Raw genomic sequence first — 21,019 nt, forward strand, 5'->3', positions numbered from 1 at the left:
AGCTAATCTGCTTCAGTAGGTTATCTGAGGAATAATAATTGATCAGGATACTGGGGAGAACTCTTCTGCTCTCCTTCAAAATAATGTTCTGTGATTTTTGTTTAATGTCGGTCCAAACAGCAGATGGTGCCTCAGTTTAACTTCTCATCCTAAAGATGGGACCACCAGTACTGCATTCCAATATGTCAGGCTGGATTTTGTGCTAATGTCTCTGAAGTGGGACTTGAACTCAGAAGCTGATGTGCTTCAGTTGTTGCAACATCAGCAGCTGCAACTTTAGCCAGGTGATTGTACATAATTTTGTCAATCAGTTTCCTGGATTAGCATGCTCTGCGCAGTCAACATGAAAAAATATTGAAGTACTCTACCCCAAAAGTGACCATAATCTGTTCACATCCTGCAGTTTCCTTACCTTAACCTTATTCTTCAACAGTGAATCTAGACAACGAAAACTACTGCAAATCAAAGCCCAAGATTTTATAGATCAAAGAGTTCCCTATGGAAACTAAGTCTGAACTAAGGACCCAAACCAAAGGTAGCTCTGCAGTGGAGAGTTATCACACTCTCCAACATTTCTGCAGGCCAGCCAAGGAGCTATGCAGCAATGTGCAAATGTGCATCCTGAACTCCTGACACTAACTTGCCTGAGCGAATTGAATACTTTTACTTAGTTGTCAAATAAGAGGACCACCTGCAGAAGGACTTTCAGAGCAACAGCTTCAAAAAGCTGCAGTTCTCACTCACTCCACTGGTAGGGCCATTTCCCCCTCTTTAAGGGATTGAGCATACTTTTGAGACCTGCTGGAGATGGTTATTCCATCCTTTGACTAGAGTCCTACCAGCACATGGATTGTAGTGACACTACAGCTATTTGTGTTGCTGAAAGAAATATATTAATCAGCCAATTAATACGCTACGGTTTCAATTTGATCTAGAACTCAGCACTATTTTGTTTGTATAGAAAAACTAGGTTAGGCAGCTGTTTCAACAGTATGGAAGAAGTTATTTTTAAAGTTCCTTACAATTAAGCTTTATATCAAACCCAGCCAGGAGTAAAATAATGGATACAGGAAAATACACAGCTTTCAAAAATCTATACATTTCATATAGGATACAGAAAGTGTGTTTGGCTATCTGTGACTTCTGGTCACATTGCTGCTCGAACGATTCCGGTCTTGGCAGTCTCAATGCAGAACTAACTGCACTAATTTTTGTAGTGCAGTTTCAGCCTCTACAGGTTCCTTCTAATCTCTGTGTAGAACCATCAATAATGTACCGAGTGTAAAGCATTCCTAGTCAAGTCAACTAACTGCAACCACCTCCTACCCAACCCTTATATGTGCAAGTTGATAGTCTCACTCAATCTAGCCTCCTCAGTTGCTCTTTTGGTCCTTTCTCTCTACTGTTGTGCTCCCTTCCCAGCCACTGATTTGCCAGTGGTGCGAAAGTGAACACCCCAGAGAGAGAGCATGCAAGGCAAGTCGAAAACCAGTTACAGGAAAAGTAATTTTAAAATTTGAGAGCATCACCATAAATAAACACAATAAAAACATATTTGCACTGATGCCACAGTAAAAGTGATAGTACTGCAAAAAAAATGGAGCTGTAGGGCTGTTACTTATTTAAGGCTGCAATTTGATATTCCAGTGCACAGTAATCAGCTAAAATTTTAGGGCGAGATTTAAGGCTGGAATTTGATATTCCAGTCAGCTAAAATTTTAGGGTCAGTGCCACAAGTACCTGTCTCCAGTCCAAACTCCAGATAATTCTCGGTCACAATTAGGATCACCATTGCTTTTACAAAGAAAAAGCAGCCGAAAGTGATGCAGAGTGACCTCTCCCCACCTTCTTCCGCTTTAAAGTAGTGAGTGGTCAGAGAAAACAGTACCTTACTGAAGAACATTTGTTAAGGAAAACATGTTCAAATAAGTGCAGTATTTCAAAGTATTTTATTTTTAAGATAAGAGACAAACAAAAACTGAACAGCTTGAACATGGGTCGGAGTTTCACTGCGACAAATAATTCAGAGCCAAACAATTGTACACAAATTTCAGGTATTTTTGCTGCTCCTAGTATGGCTGCAGTAAATCCAATCAATTGTTTTCTCCCCCATCTTTCTACTTGAATACTGTAAATGGCACTACCATTCCACTTTTGAATACAACTTGGTTCATCAGTTGATTATTCAAGTCTCACCTGGATAACATTTATTCTGTAATTTTGGTTTTCAACCTCATTAAAAACCTCGAGTGGGCTTTGTTTGTTTTTTTAAACTACAAATTTAAAAATGTGGTCCCTACAAATAACAAATCATTTATACACTCTGGATCTTTTATTGCAGGATCTATGCTGAAGATGATGCTTACAAGTGTTGATCCAGGCAAAGAATTTCTGATTTGAGAGTTGCTGGCTTCAGCCTATCGTTTTTAGGTATCAATAAGGTTAGTTGCACTGTAGGATGGTTAGTACTCAGCTGTGCACAATACTAAATGATCTGAAACAGTGGGAGTACATTATCCTATAAATAGCCAACTCAAAATTTCAGGTTGTCTGGATCAAATATTTAATAAAGTGGTCATATTCTACCTGTGTCCTCATTCACTATTTTGGCTATTGCCTTCAGTTTCAAGTTTCCATCTCTTAAAAAGTTAGAACATCCCTGCTTTGTTATTTGTGCCCTGAACTCCATCTGGAAGATGGGATCCACCCTGATAAACATGCCTCTGAAAAATTTGTCCCAAAGGTTGATTTTTAAAAAAAACCAACCAAGGTTTTCTTTTAGCTTACCTTATTTTACTTGGGGTCACCAAAATGCTGGTTGGTCACTCTTCTACATCTTTTTCGATCAGTCACCCATTTCTCTTCCAATGCCACTGCATCCTTCCATCTGGTATAGAACATTCATCTTCTACACTTTCCTGGCAGTTCCAGCTCCATTTCTCACTTGTCCTCTTTCACTCAGCAACAAATGACCATGTCATTTAAATCTCATCTCAGCTATTTTCTTGGTGCTTCCCAATCTTCAATGATTCCTGAAGTCTGATATTATCCTTTCTCATCACTCCATATATCATCCATCAGCATCCATATCTCATTAGTATTCAATGGCGGCTCTCCTCTCTTTTTGATGATGCCCATGATTTTGCACTGCATAACAAGGTCATTCTCGCAACTATCCTGCATTGTTTTTCAGCTTCAGCATTTTCTCTAACAACACTCCACTGCATTTCTTTCAAGTACTCCAACCAGGGCTAATCCTTTGTTTAATTTTCATTCCCGTATTTTGTGAGGGCCACGAAGAATCCAGCACGCGTTTCAAGGATACTAAGAAATCACATTTATTTACAATAACATATATATACACAACAGCAGTAACCTCACTTGCTGCTTACTCCTTCCTGCTAGTTCCAAACTGGCCAGCCTTATTTATACAGGGAGTCTGCTAATGATTTCTCCGCCCCCCCCCTCATTGGGGAAGCTCATACTCCCCACAGGATTGTGGGATTGTCATTAGTCCCCGGCCAATGGTAAGCAGGCAGGTTATAACACCTTACTTCCATCTTTTGCTACCACTGACCCCAGGTATTTGAAGCTCCTGACTTTCTCCAGCTCTTCACCCATAATCTTTACACTCTATAAGCAGGCACCACTGAGTCAAAATACAATGACATTTTGTAGTAAATTAAGATTGTAACCAGAGGAAAGAATGAGTTCTGTATTATCATTCCAAATGAAGTACTTTCACCAGTCATCGTGGCCTGGAATTTGCTGTGGTAATGGTGACAGAAGTGTCAATTTGTCTGCTTTGTCCTAGATTGCATTGAGTTTCTTGAGTGTTGTCGGAGTTGCACTCATCCAGGCAAATGGAAAGTAATCCATCACACTCCTGACATGACCCTTGTAGATGGTGGGCAGACTTTGGGGAGTCAGGAATGGTAATGCCACTGAACGTCAAGGGGAGATGGTGAGATTTTTTCTTAGAATAGAATCACTACGGTGCAGAAGGAAGTCATTCAGCCCATTGCGTATGCACCGGCCCTCTGTAAGAACGCCCTGCCTACGCCCCCGCCCCACCTTATCCCCGTAAACCAGTAACCCCACCTAACCTTTTTGGACACCAAGAGACAGGGGACGACGACATGCAAACTCCGCACAGACAGTGGCCCAAGGTGGAAATTGAACCTGGGTCCCTGGCGCTGAGGCAGCAGTGCTAACCACTGTGTCACCGTTGTTAGAGATGGTCATTGCCTGCCACTTGCATGATCCAAATGTTACTTGCCACCTATCAGCCAAGCCTAAATATTGTCAAGGTCTTGTAGCATTTCAACAAGGACTGCTTAAGTATCTGCAGTCACAAATGATGCTGAGTAATCATAAGCAAACATCCCCCCTTCTGACCTTATGATGAAAGAAAGGCCATTGATAACAGTGTGATAATGACCAAATAATCTGTTTGATGAAGTTGCGGGGAAACTATTGGCCAGAGGTTTATCTTTTCAAAATTGTTTTGGCTTCCAGGTTAGTGTAATCATAAATCATTTATTTTGCTGTCTAAAATTAAAAGGTAAAGTATATGAAGTGCTTTTAACTTCCCAGTTGACTGTAAATGAATACTTTAAGGTAAGTGAGACCATACCTGCTTGCTGACATTATTGCAGCTCCATGCCAAGACATTTCTTTAATTTGACGCCAGATTTGAACTACTGTTGTGAAAGAGAAAATCCAGACCATCGAGATTGCTAGACCTGTGTTGGCTGCTTTCTTTGAAGACAGTAACAAGCGTCCTTATTTTACCCTGACATTAAATTCAGCACATCATGGGCAATTGATCACAAGCAAGTCATTATAGTAATACAATCTGATTAGTTCGCAATTTAAAATCAACTTTCTAGGTTCCCACATGTGGAAGATTTTGCATGTTCAATGTGCCAATTTGTTCAATTCCAAATTAAGAACATTACTTTATTACAAAAACAGTTCAACAGAAAAAATCCTTTAACCACGTGTGGCTCTCAAGAAGGGGCAATCAGGTTTGCAATATTGCATATGGGAGTAACATTCCAATCCTGAGGGCGCTCTGGGTAAGATTACATCACCATTGATACATTGCTTGTCTGCTGAAGAAAGATTTGTCTCACAAATAAAACACTTTCATACAAAGCCAAAACATAGAATAATGACAATGGCAGGGGGGAGTTACAAGACTGTAATTCAATCATGGGGTTCTAATAACATTACAAACCACTGAAGCTTTAATTACAATTTAAAACAACCTCCACAACAAGGTACAATAGCTGACTGTTCTGCGTGCATCAAGCGTCATGTAGTTCATGAGATCTGAATTGTGACTGTTTGGAAGTAAGTAACACTTCCAAAAGGTTTACAAAACATATTGAAAAAAAACTTTCAGCTGTGATTTTAAGGATGACATTTTGCATTTTTTTGTTTTGGTTACTAAATAACAGCATCTAGGAAGAAAATTATTTTGTTAAAAGTTCACATTGTGCAATTGGATAACGAAAGAGGAAATATAACTCCCTCTGCACAGCAGAAATTGGATGAGCAGTGAACTCAACAGTCTTTCCTATTATAAAAACAATGCTTCTTGGGTGGTTGATGCACCAGTCAGATTTATAGACAGGAGCGTCATCAATAATTATGAATCTGGGTTTCCAATGTCATTAGGACTTTGACATAATTTCAACTGCAGAGTGAACAGAGTGTAGGGTGTAAATGCTCCATTTACCAGCAAACGCTGTCAGCAAAGTTTAAACATTTTTCATGGGATGGGAGTGATGAGTACTCCACATTCTCTCAAGAAAGTTTGGGCTGTTTTAAACTTGTACCTTCAACCTTCCAATGGGAAGGCATGGTGGCACAGTGGTTAACACTGCTGCCTCATAGCACCAGGGACCTGGGTTCAGATCCAACCTCGGGTGACTGTCCAGTGGTTAGCACTGCTGCCTCACAACTCCAGGGGTTCAATTTCGGCCTTGGATGACTGTCTGTCTGGAGTTTGTGAAGAAAGTTTGTGTGGGAGGAAACCGGAGCACTCGGAGGAAACCCACGCAGACATGGGGAGAATATGCAGACTCCACACAGACAGTGACCCAAGCCAGGAATCGAACCTGGGATCCTGGAGCTGTGAAACAACAGTGCTACTCGCCTGCTACCCTGCCGCCCGAAATAATGATTCGCTCCAGGAGTGATTGCACGAAACAAAATAGGGCTTGGGTATTTCTAAAACAAAACCCTTATTATAAATACACATTAAACCTTTAACTTCGCACCCAAAAAAGAACAGCTTACAATTACTACTTAACTATACAATTTTCCAATAAACAACAAGAAAGGAAACATACAGCTCTTAATCCATCTTAAAATTAGCAGCTTACTTTATAAAACAGATTTAGACCATGACAAGAGCATAAGACACAGGGGCTGAATTAGGCCATTCGGTCCACTGAGTCTGCTCCGCCATTCAATCATGGTTGATATTTTTCTCATCCTCATTCTCCTGCCTTCTCCCCATAACCCCTGATACCGTTATTAATCAAGAACCTATCTATCTATGTCCTAAGGACACTCAGTAATTTGGCCTCCACAGCCTTCTGCGGCAAAGAGTTCCTCAGATTCACCACCCTCTGGCTGAAGAAATTCCTCCTCATTTCATTTTTAAAGGATTGTTCCTTTAGTCTGAGATTGTGCCTTCTGGTTCTAGTTTTTCCTAATAGTGGAAACATCCTCTCCACGTCCACTCTATCCAGGCCTCGCAGTATTCTGTAAGTTTCAATAAGATCCCCCCATATCCTTCGAAACTCTAACGAGTACAGACCCAGAGTTCTCAACCATTCCTCATACGGCAAGCTCTTCATTCCAGGGATCATTCTTGTGAACCTCCTCTGGACCCTTTCCAAGGCCAGCACATCTTTCCTTAGATACGGGGCCCAAAACTGCTCACAGAACTCCAAATGGGGCCTGACGAGAGCCTTATACAGCCTCAGAAGTACACCCCTGCTCTTGTATTCTGGTCTCACAACATGAATGCTCTGGTTGGAACCCCTTCAGACTCTGGCTGAGTATCCTCAAATAGCAGCTTCAACTTGGTTGATTCAGCCTCTCTTCCTTGATTTCAGACAAGAATGCTCTGCTTTTAAAATATTACTCTTTTATTCCTCTGTGCTCTGCTTTTAAAATATTACTCTTTTCCTCCTTGTCCTACTGGGACCGAAAACTGCCTTTCTGTGGTCTAAAAAACGTATGGGTTGGCAAATCAGACTTCACTACCAAAAGCCTTTTCTACAAAGCCCTGTCTCTCGCCACAGCTTTCTTTAAAACTGCCCCTCTCTACAGCTTCTCAAAATGTTTCTCCGCATTCACAGCATACAATGCAGCTGTTCTTTTTTTAAAAAAAGGTAATTTACTTATTTCAAACCATTTTCAATAATTTGCATTCACAAATGGTAAACTTGAATTTTACTATGCCTGTGTAAGACTCCATGCGTTTATATAAAACAATGTTTCACTTGAAAGGAAAGAAAAGTTACAACAGTGCATCGGAGTTTGAATGACCCATTGTATTTTTTGTGATTTAATTATGTGGGTCATATTTTCAGAATGTAATATTGGATAGCAATCACTGAAAAGGTTTCGATGACTACCTTTTATTGTGCCAGCAACAAAAGACTGATATATGACAAAAGGAAAACATGAAAAAAAGAAAACCTTCAGGGTTAGCACAGGGTAGCAATGAGAAAATGAAACGTTGCAGAAGGGAAGAAAGTGGAAAAGAAACCAGTTAAGGTCTGTCAAAATAAAGAGACAAGCAAATACAAATAAAAACAAAAGCTATACACCTTTTTCCAGCAGTGTAAGGAATTATTTTTAATTTATTCTCCAAATGCTGGTATAGTTTGCAAGGTTGCCATTTATTGCCCATCGCTAGCTGGCCTCGAAAACCATTGTTACTGTAGTAGTTTGCTACATACAACACAGTGACTGGGCCATTTGTGAGCATGACTAACAGTCAGCTATCCTGCTCTGGAATTAGAATCACATGTAGGTCAGACCAGCTAAAGACAGGAGAGGTTCTGCCCTAAAGGATATTAGTGAACCAGTTGAACGTTGCAACATTCTACCGCCTTTTACTGAGACCAGCTTATTCCCAGATTTTAGAGAAACTGAATAAAATTCTCAAATGGTCATGCAGAGATTTAAATTCCCATTCTTTGGATTGTTAGTCCAGTAATATTATCCCGAAATTACCATGCAAATGTATCCTTCAAAAAGGCACAGAAACAAACATGGTTATAGTTGCTTTGATGAATTACTAAAATTGCTGCTCTCCACATCAGCTAAGGCAAACGCACATCACTGTAAGCCTAGCATATATTACTAGCCAAAGGGCAGGAAGCAAAATTGGATCAAGCTACAGTCTTCCTAGTTAAACCAACAATGGCAGGGTAACAAGAGAGCAAAACAGAATTAAGCATGTTTGAAGATTATATATTTTTACCGGCAAATTGACAATGGGACTCAAAACTACATTAGTGAATTTGCAACTACCATAATTAAGCGACATGCATTCTCACTAAATACTGAACTTTAAATATTTGTCACCAAAAATACAGCATTTTAATCAAGGTAATTAGGGCAAATACCAGTTTTTGGGCTCTTCTTAAAAAAGGTACACAAAACTTCCAATAATTGATACATGTCAAATTAATAATTACAGCAATACTAATGACCTTCAAGGAATTCAACAAACTAACACAAATATCGTCAAAAAAAAAGTTTAGTTACTAATATTTAGCTCCTGATGCTCACAATCCACTTGCGGTCATTCTTGCACTTGTCTCAATGGTGCTAATAGAATTTTCTTGTACGTTAGATATTCTTCTGGCCCATAAATAACACTTTTTCCTCACAGGCTAACAAGGAGTTGCTGTTTGAAATTTGGAAGGATCAATAAATTAGTTTATTACATCGAGGAACAGCCCAAATCATTACATTCCGTTAAGATAATTTAAAGCTCATAAGCATTGCGGTCAAAAATATTTGGTACGGCATTAAAGAATACATGAGAAAGAACTCACTTGCACCATTATAACAATCATTGCCAAATGGTTATTTGCATTAAGTTATTGCACATGCTTACACTGGAACTTTTCATTCAATTTATAATTGAGTTTTCCCTTAAATTTGTGGAAAGTTGATGATTATGAATAAAATTGCTGGATTTTCTTTACTATAACATTCAACGAGTCATCCCAATCACTCACATATTGCTATATATCAAAACACTTTACCTAGCTGCTCATGGAGACATCATAACCATAATGATTCTCCTGTTCTTTTTCTCGAGTGGTGCCACTGGCAGCATAGAAAAGTGAGTCTGGAGGAGATGTGGGACAGAACTCAAGCAATTATGATGCTTTAAAAAAAATAAAACTGCAACAACCATCAAGCTAAGAGTACATAATGCATGCTCAATAACAATGGAGCCATGCTTTGGAATTGGACTTTGGTTTAACAAAGGTTGATCACGTGGCAATGGAACCAAGTTAATTAATGAAAGTATTGTAGAAATGCCATCAGTTCATTACTGCAGGCACTGGTTAAATTGAATGAAGCCCAATACAAACCATTATTTTCTTTTCAGCACCGCTAAATCCTTGTATATTTTACACATTAAAGTGAGAAGTCAATACAGGAATCAAATGTTACATTTTTCAGCTATTAAAAGGATACAAGACAAAGGCAAGGACCAGCAGGCACCAAACTATGCTAATATTCATCTCATTTTGGGGGTTTGTCAGGCTGTAGTAGACCTCTGTAATGATATAAACAATTGTGGCTGAAGCAGCAAAATCCACCAACCATTGATACTCGGGAAAATAATGGAGAACTGTGGAAAGAAAATAATTGTTTCAATGACCAAGTGTGTTGAAACTATTTCACAGAAATAGGAACAATAGTATCAGCTGTCAGCTGTTTACACCATATCCGGTTTATTTTTAAAAAACATAACCAACTGTTTTGACATTCTATTCAAGTTGCTGTGGATAAGTGGATAAATGCATACGGTACTGTATCCAAATATAACATGGATCAAGGCTAATCTCATGCCTTAGATGTGATCCAGGAGACAATGAAAGAGAAGAGAAAAAATTGCTTATTTCTTTCTAATGCTTATTTCAATTTTTAAGCGAAACAAGCCTGTTATCACAGGAATATTTACTTATTCGGAAAGACAGTATTGCACTTTACAAATGCCTCGACACAAAATTGAAAATACCATGTCAATAAATAAAACAATTTTTTTCTTTCTATCACAAGTGTAACTCTGGAACATTTAAAAACATTTTTGATGCCAGGATTTAGTGCGCATCATCAATATAGTTTGCTTACAGAAGCTCTGTCAGAATTGAGTTTACTTTGTTGACTACTTTGGTCATTATCCTATGTTCACATCCTAACGAATACATGTTTCAAAAAAATCTTTGGAAGTTTGGATTCTCCTCTTCCCTTTCTCTGGTTTCTGCTCCCATCAATATTCCTTTTCAAGTTCATTTTAATCTCAAGGTAGTTATTTTGCCATTAAATGCTTTTATCATTATTTCTGCTTCATTCGGTACCCAAGGGTCCTTTCCATATTACATCTAATTTAGTTGAACCCCAACTTTTAAACCAACTCAAAACCATTGTTAAAAAAAAAAAATACTTCCAGTCTTTTACACCCCGATAGGGGAGGAACAGTGATTGACATTCCATCCGCCTCTCCCACCGTCCATAAAAAATATCTAAAATACTAGAAACAATTCAAAATTTTATCAGGCCAACGTGATTAAAATATCAAATTTCCTTGCGCCCATCTTTCAAACTTGGATCAGAATTTCCAAAATAATCCACCTCATAGTGGAGAATGCAGGCACTATACATACTGATCACCACCTATCAAATAAAAGTTTACAGCGCAGGCATTCAGATCAAGTCTGTTTTGGCTCTTTGTAAGAGAATTCAAGAACTAATTAGAACATAGAACATAGAACAATACAGCGCAATACAGGCCCTTCGGACCACGATGTTGCGCCGAAACAAAAGCCATCTAACCTACACTATGCCATTATCATCCATATGTTTATCCAATAAACTTTTAATTGCCCTCAATGTTGGCGAGTTCACTACTGTAGCAGGTAGGGCATTCCACGGCCTCACTACTCTTTGCGTAAAGAACCTACCTCTGACCTCTGTCCTATATCTATTACCCCTCAGTTTAAAGTTATGTCCCCTCGTGCCAGCCATTTCCATCCGCGGGAGAAGGCTCTCACTGTCCACCCTATCCAACCCCCTGATCATTTTGTATGCCTCTATTAAGTCTCCTCTTAACCTTCTTCTCTCCAACGAAAACAACCTCAAGTCCATCAGCCTTTCCTCATAAGATTTTCCCTCCATACCAGGCAACATCCTGGTAAATCTCCTCTGCACCCGCTCCAAAGCCTCCACGTCCTTCCTATAATGCGGTGACCAGAACTGTACGCAATACTCCAAATGCGGCCGTACCAGAGTTCTGTACAGCTGCAACATGACCTCCCGACTCCGGAACTCAATCCCTCTACCAATAAAGGCCAACACTCCATAGGCCTTCTTCACAACCCTATCAACCTGGGTGGCAACTTTCAGGGATCTATGTACATGGACACCTAGATCCCTCTGCTCATCCACACTTTCAAGAACTTTACCATTAGCCAAATATTCCGCATTCCTGTTATTCCTTCCAAAGTGAATCACCTCACACTTCTCTACATTAAACTCCATTTGCCACCTCTCAGCCCAGCTCTGCAGCTTATCTATATCCCTCTGTAACCTGCTACATCCTTCCACACTATCGACAACACCACCGACTTTAGTATCGTCTGCAAATTTACTCACCCACCCTTCTGCGCCTTCCTCTAGGTCATTGATAAAAATGACAAACAGCAACGGCCCCAAAACAGATCCTTGTGGTACTCCACTTGTGACTGTACTCCATTCTGAACAATTCCCATCAACCACCACCCTGTCTTCTTTCAGCTAGCCAATTTCTGATCCACATCTCTAAATCACCCTCAATCCCCAGCCTCCGTATTTTCTGCAATAGCCTACCGTGGGGAACCTTATCAAACGCTTTGCTGAAATCCATATACACCACATTCTACTGTATTACCATCTCATGAGTAGCCCTTTATCTTTCTCTGTTTCAAATATTTATCCAATTTCTCGTTAAAAGGTGCAACAGTCCCTGCTTCAACCACTCCCAATGGCAAAGCATTACTCCAATAATGCTGTGCAAATACATTTCTTTTAACCTCTCATTACTTTCAGCAATAATTTTAAATTGACGAATCCTCATTACAAACACCTCAAAATGAAAGAAAGTCTTTCCCTATTCACTCTATAAAAACACTACAATTTAAAAAACCTCTTAAATCTTCTCTTGGCTTTCTATGGCCCGGGAGAAATAGCTGTCTCTCCTCCTAACTATGTCATCTCATCTCTAGCATCTTCCTGGTACATTTTTATTTTCGGTTCCTGGGATCTGAGTGTCTCTGGCAAAACCAATATTTATTGCCTGCCCCTAATTGCCCTACAAAAGGTGGAGGTGATATGCTTTCTTAAATTGCTCAGTTCATGCGGTGTACACACTCTCAGTGCTGTTACAGAGTGAAGGAACAGCAACATAGTTCCAAGTCAGGTCAGTGATGATTTGCAGGGATCCTGCAGGTGTTGGTGTTCCTGTGCATCTGCTGTCCTTGTTTGGAACCTTGGTGAGGTCCACCTATCCATTATTGTAGATGGCAGACAAGGCTGCCAATGTGAATCAGTGGTGGAGGAAATGAGGCATGATTTGGTGAGTATGACTATATGGCTGTTGCTTGACTAGTTTGTGGGACAGCTCTCACAATTTTGGCACAAGTATCCAGAGGTTAGTGATGAGGACGAAGGGTGAACTGGTCAGTGTGCCTTTGTGGTTTCCAGTGTCGTTTTTTAAAAAACTTTTCTGCAATAGTTGGATACAAAAGTGACTGGTTAGGCCATTTCAGAGGGCAATTAAGAGTCAACAACATTGTCCTATGTATGGAGTCACATCTTGGCCAGACCAGCTAAGGAGAGCAAATTTCTTCCCATAAAGGACATTAATGAACCAGATGGGTTTTTATGACAATCCAGTAATTTCATGATAATACGGAGTGTGTCACTTTATTCCACATTTTAAAAATTAAATCAATTTAAATTCCCCTAGCTGTAGTAAAGGGATTTAAACTTGCTTCTCTACAACATTAGTCCAGGCCTTTGGATAACTAGTCCAGCATCATTATCACTTTGTTACCATCCCCTAAACTACATCAGAAAAAAACACGAGAAACTTTCATGTTACGTTGCATTTGCTTAAAAACATTCTGATGCTGAGATTTGGACATTGTTCTCCAACTGTGACCTTATAATTTGAGTCTTTAGTCTTGCATGCTACATACTCATAAAATCATATGAAATGAGTATTTGGTCCCTCAAGCCTGCTCCACTATTCCACAAGAAGATGGCTGATCGGACTGTGACCTTAATTTCACCTTCCTGCCTGCTTCCCATAACATGAGAATGTCGCCCTTAACATCAAAGGAGTATTTGACAGAGTGTGGTATCAAGGAGTCCTCGCAAATCTGAATGGGAATCAGGGGGAAGAAAATCTCCACTAGTTGGAGTCATACCTAGCACAAAGGAAGATGGTTGTGGTTGTCTGAGGTCAATCATCTCAGTTCCAGGACATTGCTGCAGGAATACTTCTGTACTGTCTGAAGCCCAGCCATCTTCAGGTGCTTCATCGATGACATTCTCTCCATCATAAGGGCAGGAGTGATCAGTCCAAAGATGTGCAGCTTAGGTGGATTGATCATGGCCAATGCATGGGATTGTGGAGATAGGGCGGGGGAGTGGGCTATGGTAGAGTGTTCATTTGGAGGATTGCTGCAAACTTGTTGGGCCGAATGGCTTCCTTCCGACTGTGGGGATTCTATGGGAATGTTTGCTGATGACTGCACAATGCACTATTCTTGACTCCGCAGATATTGAAGCAGTCAGTGCCCATATGCAGCAAACTCTGGACAACATTCAGGCTTGGACCAAAGTGGCAAGTAACATTCACACCACACAAGGGCCATCACAAGACCACCTCCAAAAAGAGAGTTGAATCATCTGCCCTTGATGTTCAATGGTATTATCACACTAAACTCCTACTAACAGCCTGGGGGTTATTATTGATTAGATAGCAAACAGAACCAGCTATATAAATATTGTAGCTCAAGAGCAGGTCAATAGCTGGGAATTCTGCGATTAGTAACTCACCTTCTCTTTCCCCAAAGCCTGACTACCATCTACAAGGCAACTAGCACCCCACCTTAAACATTCACTCCCTCCAACGTACAGTGACATCTAAAAGATACACTGCACCTACTCAAAGCTCTGACAGCATCTTTAAAACCCACAACCTCTACCGTCTAGAAGGAGAAGGCAGATAATGCATTGGAACACCACAATCTGCAAGCTCTCCTTCAAGCCACACACTATCCTGACTTGGAGCTATATTGTCATTCCTTCAAAACCCTGGAACTTCCTCCTTTACAGCACCATGGGTATATATACACAGCAATTCAAGGTGGCTCACCATTACCATCCCAACTGCAATCAGGAATGGGAAATACATTCTGGCCTAGCCAGCGACACCCGTATCCTGTGAACAAATAATTTTTAACAACTTAAGACTTTGATGATCAAAAATCTTGTCCAATACATCTTTGAATATATTCAATGACTCGGCCTCCACTGTTCTCTGGAGCAGAAAATTCAGAGAGGTCCAATGATCCTCAGATAAAAAAATTCCTCGTCATCATCTTAAATGGAAGATCCCTACTGTGCCCCTAGTTCTATACTCCCCCACAAGAGGAAACATCCTCTCAGTATTTACCTTGTCACTCCCTCTGAATCTCGCATGGTTCAATAAGATCGCCTCTCATTTTTCTAAACTCAGAGCATAGGCATAACCTGCTCAACCTTTCAACAATAATACAACCCCTTCCTCCCAGCAATCACCAAGTGATTCTTCTCTAAACTGCTTTCTATACAATGATATCCCTCCTTAAGAGATCAGAATTGTAGACAGAATTTCAGATGTTGTCTCAACAAAAGTCCTGTCAGTATTTCCTTAACTTTTAAAAAATAAATTTAGAGTACCCAATTCATTTTTTCCCAATTAAGGGGCAATTTAGCGTGGCCAATCACCTACCCTACACATCTTTGGGTTGTGGGGGCAAACCCCACGTAAACACAGGGAGAATGTGCAAACTCCACACAGACAGATTCTTCCTTACTTTTAAACTCTATCCCCATCCAATAAAGGCCAATATTTCATTTGCTTTTCCAATCAATTCCTTTACCTGCATGCTATCTTTTTATGTTTCATGTCTTAGGCAGCCAGCTCCCTCTGTACCTTAGATTTCTGCAGTCTTTATCCGATTAACTTTGATATTTTTCCTGTCAAAGTGGACAAGTTCCCATTTTCCCACATTATATTCCATCTGCCAAATATTTGCCCACTCACTTAACCTACCTATACCTAATATAGACCGTAAATAGTTGAGGCCCCAGCACGGATTCCTGTGGGACTCCACAGTTTGCCATCCAAAACAAATGACCCATTTATTCCTACTTTCTGTGTCCTGTCAGCTAACCATTCCTCTATCCATGAGCTCCTATCTTTTATAGTAACCTTTGATGTGGTACCTTGTTAAATGCTTTTTTGAAAATCCAAGCACACCACATCTACTAGTTCCCCAGTATCCACTCTGCTTGTACATCTTCAAATAGCTAATAAATCAGTCAAACATGATTTTCCTTTCACAACTCTCTGTTGACTCTAGCCAGTCAAATATAATTTTCTAAATGCCAAAATATCTCCTCAATAATACATGCTAACATTTTCCCTATGACAGACGTTAAGAAATTCCTGTTTTCTTTGTACCTCCTTTCTTGAATAGAGATTTTACATTTGCTGGACTTCAGCCTACTGGGACCACTCCAGAATCCAGGGGATTTTGGAAGATTATAACCAATGCATCCACCATCATTTGAGCCACTTTTTAAAACCAGAGAATGCAGGCCATTAGGTCCAGGCAATGTCAGCCTTTAGTCACAATATTTTTCCTGGTGCCTTTCCCTTAGTGATCATAATTGAAATGAATGAAAATCGCTTATTGTCACGAGTAGGCTTCAATGAAGTTACTGTGAAAAGCTCCTAGTCGCCACATTCCGGCGCCTGTTCGGGGAGGCTGGTACGGGAATTGAACCGTGCTGCTGGCCTACCTTGGTCTGCTTTAAAAGCCAGCGATTTAGCCCAGTGAGCATTGCTTCAAGTACCTCACTCCCTTTTTCCTCTTGATTATCTACTATCCTTGGGATGCTTTCCTTGTCTTCTACAGTGAAAACTGATACAAAGTACTTGTTCAGCACTTCCATCATCTTCTTGCGTCCAATTATAATTTACCCAATCTCATGCGAGACCTATGCTCACGTCAACTACTCTTATCTTTTTTATATACTTGTAGAAACTGTTACATTTCTAGCTAGCTTTCTCTAATTCTAATTTCTCCCCCATTATTTTTTGTTATTCTTTGCTGGTTTCTAAAATTTGACCAATCTTCTAGTCTACCATCTTCTTTCAATTCAATATTATCCTCGACTTCCTCAATTAACAACAGGCGATGCACCTTTCTCAAGAGTCTTTCTTTCCAAATGGAAAGAATCTTTGTGAGAGTTATGAAGTACTTCCATAAATGTCTGCCACTGCTCCTCTGCCATCCTACCTTTTAACCTATTTTCCTCATCCACTTGAGCCAATTCTGTCTTTATAGTCTTGGAATGGTCTTTATTTAAGCTGAAGCACAAGTCTTAGACCCACTCTGCTCATCCTCAAACTGAATGTGAAATTCTATCATTCTGATCACTCGTGCCTAGAGGCTCCTTTACTGGAAGGTCATTAATTAATCCTATGTGATCACAGATTACCAAATCCTGGCTGGCTGGCTCTAGAATATATTGCTCTAAGAAACTGCCCTGAGTACACCCTGTGAACTCATCATCCAAGCTACCTTTACCAATTTGATTTATCTAATATGTATTATCTGTACATGTATATGTAAGAAGATTAAAATCACTCACGGATATTGCAGTGCCTTTCTTACAAGCCCACATTATTTATTATTTCTTCACATATAATCTGTCCTACATTGTAACTACTATTGGAGGCCTATAAACTACACCCACAAGTGACTGCTTTCCTTTATTATTTCCCGTCTCCTCCCACACTGATTCTACATTTTGCTCTTCTGAACCAAGATAATCTCTCAAGTTCTCATATTGCACTGTATAATGTTGCAACTGCCACAAATGTGTAAATTCTTTGAACCTGTCTGCTTTCCCATAGCCTTTAGTTTTTTTCTGGAATAATACACCTGTTTAGGTCTTTAGCAAATTTCAAGATTATGTTCCCCCTGGCAAAGTTCAAATCATCCATATGTACAGAGAACAAAGGTAGGCCCAGTATTGATATGTGCTGCTATACAACTTCCAACCTTTCTTCACTCTGAGGAATACTCAAGCGTCTTAACTCTGTTTCCCAGCCGTCAACTAACTTTTTAAATCCATGCTTCTAAACATCTTCTGCCATATGCTGAATTTTTCAGAAAGGTCTCTTCTGAGACAACTTGCAGAATTCTTACATATGTCATCCATAGCATTTGCGCAGGTGAAGGAGACACAGCCCGAGTGAGACACAGCCAGAGTGAGAATTGGAACTTGGTAATTTGGTGGAGTCAGGTAATTCGGCGCAGAGTGGGAGAAGGTGCATTTCCCCTACTGTTTTGTTCTCTTTCTTCTGGCCTGTAACTGTTAATCTGCAGGGAGAGAACCATAGAGTATCCTGGGAAGGTAAGTGATTTTTATTTTTATTACCATTTCAAATTGTGTGGGGGGGGGGGGGAAACTGAAGTGACATCACAGTAAAACTGTGACCTGATTGGCTGGTTGGGAATCTGTTAAATTTGAAAAAAAAAAATATTGCTAAACAAATCTAATTGATTAACTAGATAGTGGAGTAACTAAACCGGAGGGCAGTGATCGGTATTTAGCATTTAACTTTACAGTAAAAATCATCTAGCATCAGGGCCATATCATTAATTGTAACTCAATCTAACATTAATTCAAGTGTTTATTTTAAATTAATTAATTAGAGCTTAAATGTCACTCAGCGGGGTGCAATGCTCCAACTGTGAGATGTGGCAGATCTGTGACGCTTCCAGTGTTCCGGTCGACTACACCTGCAGCAAGTGTAACCAATGGCAGCTCCTCACAGACCGCATGGTTCGGTTGGAGTGGCAATTAGATGCACTTAGGAGCATGCAGGTGGCGGAAAGCATCACAGATAGCAGTTATAGAGACGTTGTCACACCCAAGGTACAGGCAGAGAGATGGGTGGCCACCAGAAGGGCAGGCAGTCAGTGCAGGAATCCCCTGTGGTTGTCCCCCTCTTGAACAGGTATAGCGCTTTGGATACTGTTGGGGGGAATAGTCTATCAGGGGAAAACAGCAGCAGCCAGAGCAGTGGCACCACGGCTGGCTCTGATGTTCAGCAGGGAGGGTCAAAGCGCAGAAGAGCAATAGTCATAGGGGACTCTATAGTCAGGGGCACAGATAGGCGCTTCTGTGGACGTGAAAGAGACTCCAGGATGGTATGTTTCCTCCCTGGTGCCAGGATCCAGGATGTTTCCGAACAGGTAGCGGGCATCCTGAAGGGGGAGGGCAAACAGGCAGAGGTCGTTGTACATATTGGTACTAATGACATAGGTAGGAAGGGGCATGAGGTCCTGCAGCAGGAGTTCAGGGAGCTAGGCAGAAAGTTAAAAGACAGGACCTCTAGGGTTGTAATCTCAGGATTACTCGCTGTGCCACGTGCCAGTGAGGCTAGAAATAGGAAGATAGAGCAGCTAAACACGTGGCTAAACAGCTGGTGTAGGAGGGAAGGTTTCCGTTATCTGGACCACTGGGAGCTCTTCCGGGGCAGGTGTGACCTGTATAAGGACGGGTTGCATCTAAACTGGAGAGGCATAAATATCCTGGCCGCAAGGTTTGCTCGTGTCAAACAGGTGGGTTTAAACTAGTATGGCAGGAGTTCGGTACCGGAGCAATAGATCATAAGGTGAAAGCATTGAGGGAGAACTAGGGAACAGGGACAGTATGGCTCTGAGGAAGAGCCGACAGGGAGATGTTGCTGAAAACAGCGGGTCTGGTGGCCTGAAGTGCATATGTTTTAATGTAAGAAGTATAACGGATAAGGCAGATGAACTTAGAGCTTGGATTAGTACTTGGAGCTATGATGTTGTTGCCATTATAGAGGCCGGGTTGAGGGAAGGATAGGATTGGCAGCTAAACGTTCCAGGATTTAGATGTTTCAGGCAGGATAGAGGGGGATGGAAAAGGGGTGGCAGAGTTGCGCTACTGGTTAGGGAGAATATCACAGCTGTACTGCGGGAGGATATCACAGAGAGCAGCGGGGCTATATGGGTAGAGATCAGGAATAAGAAGGGTGCAGTCACAATGTTGGGGGTTTACTGCAGGGTCCCAACAGCCAGCGGGAGATAGAGGAGCAGATAGGTAGACAGATTTTGGAAAGGAGTAAAAACAACAGGGTTGTTGTGATGGGAGACTTCAACTTCCTCAATATTGACTGGGACTCACTTCGTGCTAGGGGCTTGGACGGGGCAGAGTTTGTAAGGAGCATCCAAGAGGGCTTCTTAAAACAATATGTAGATAGCCCAACTAGGGAAGGGGCTGTACTGGACCTGGTATTGGGGAATGAGCCCGGCCAGGTAGTAGAAGTTTCAGTAGGGGAGCATTTTGGGAACAGTGACCACAATTCAGTAAGTTTTAAAGTGCTGGTGGACAAGGATAAGAGTGGTCCTAGGGTGAATGTGCTAAATTAGGGGAAGGCTAATTATAACAATATTAGGCGGGAACTGAAGAACCTAGATTGAGGGCGGATGTTTGAGGGTAAATCAACATCTGTGGGAGGCTTTCAAATGTCAGTTGAAAGGAATTCAGGACCGGCATGTTCCTGTACGGAAAGAGGATAAATATGGCAAATTTTGGGAACCTTGGATAACGAGAGATAGTGTAGGCCTCGTCAAAAAGGAAAAGGAGGCATTTGTCAGGGCTAGAAGGCTGGAAACAGACGAAGCCTGTGTGGAAGTAGGAAGGAACTTAAGCAAGGAGTCAGGAGGGCTAAAAGGGGTCACGAAAAGTCATTGGCAAATAAGGTTCAGGAAAATCCCAAGGCTTTTTACACGTACAGAAAAAGCAAGAGGGTAGCCAGGGAAGGGGTTGGCCCACTGAAGGATAAGCAAGGGAATCTATGTGTGGAGCCAGAGGAAATGGGCGAGGTACTAAATGAATACTTTGCATCAGTATTCAGCAAAGAGAAGGAATTGGTGGATGTTGAGTCTGGAGAAGGGTGTGTAGACAGCCTGGGTCACATTGAGGTGCAAAAAGATGAGGTGTTGGGCGTCTTGAAAAATATTAAGGTAGATAAGTCCCCAGGGCCTGATGGGATCTACCCCAGAATAACTGAAGGAGGCTAGAGAGGAAATTGCTGAGGCCTTGACAGAAATCTTTGGATCCTCACTGTCTTCAGGTGATGTCCCGGAGGACTGGAGACTAGCCAATGTTGTTCCTTTGTTTAAGAAGGGTAGCAAGGATAATCCAGGGAACTACAGGCCGGTGAGCCTTAAGTCAGTGGTAGGGAAATTACTGGAGAGAATTCTTCGAGACAGGATATACTCCCATTTGGAAGCAAATGGACCTATTAGCGAGAGGCAGCATGGTTTTGTGAAGGGGAGGTCGTGTCTCACTAACTTGATAAGAGTTTTTCGAAGAGGTC

General features: G+C 41.0%; 1 protein-coding gene across 8 annotated transcripts in view; it reads right to left on the reverse strand.

Annotated features, from left to right (window-relative positions):
* The window catches only part of tmem161b (transmembrane protein 161B), a 77,150-nt gene that overhangs the window by 28,183 nt on the left and 27,948 nt on the right, over positions 1–21,019 (reverse strand). For 6 of the 8 annotated variants that reach the window (XM_072516230.1, XM_072516229.1, XM_072516231.1 and 3 more), the window contains 2 exons: positions 9,751–9,907; positions 1,741–1,892 (listed from right to left, as the gene is read on the reverse strand). In XM_072516230.1, the coding sequence (XP_072372331.1) occupies positions 1,741–1,892; positions 9,751–9,907 (309 nt within the window). The remainder of the gene's footprint in view (positions 1–1,740; positions 1,893–9,750; positions 9,908–21,019) is intronic. The other 2 variants (XM_072516232.1, XM_072516236.1) reach the window with 1 other exon arrangement.

The sequence above is a fragment of the Scyliorhinus torazame genome, chromosome 9 (genome assembly GCF_047496885.1).
Source record: "Scyliorhinus torazame isolate Kashiwa2021f chromosome 9, sScyTor2.1, whole genome shotgun sequence".
In the NCBI taxonomy this organism is placed as follows: Eukaryota; Metazoa; Chordata; class Chondrichthyes; order Carcharhiniformes; family Scyliorhinidae; genus Scyliorhinus; species Scyliorhinus torazame.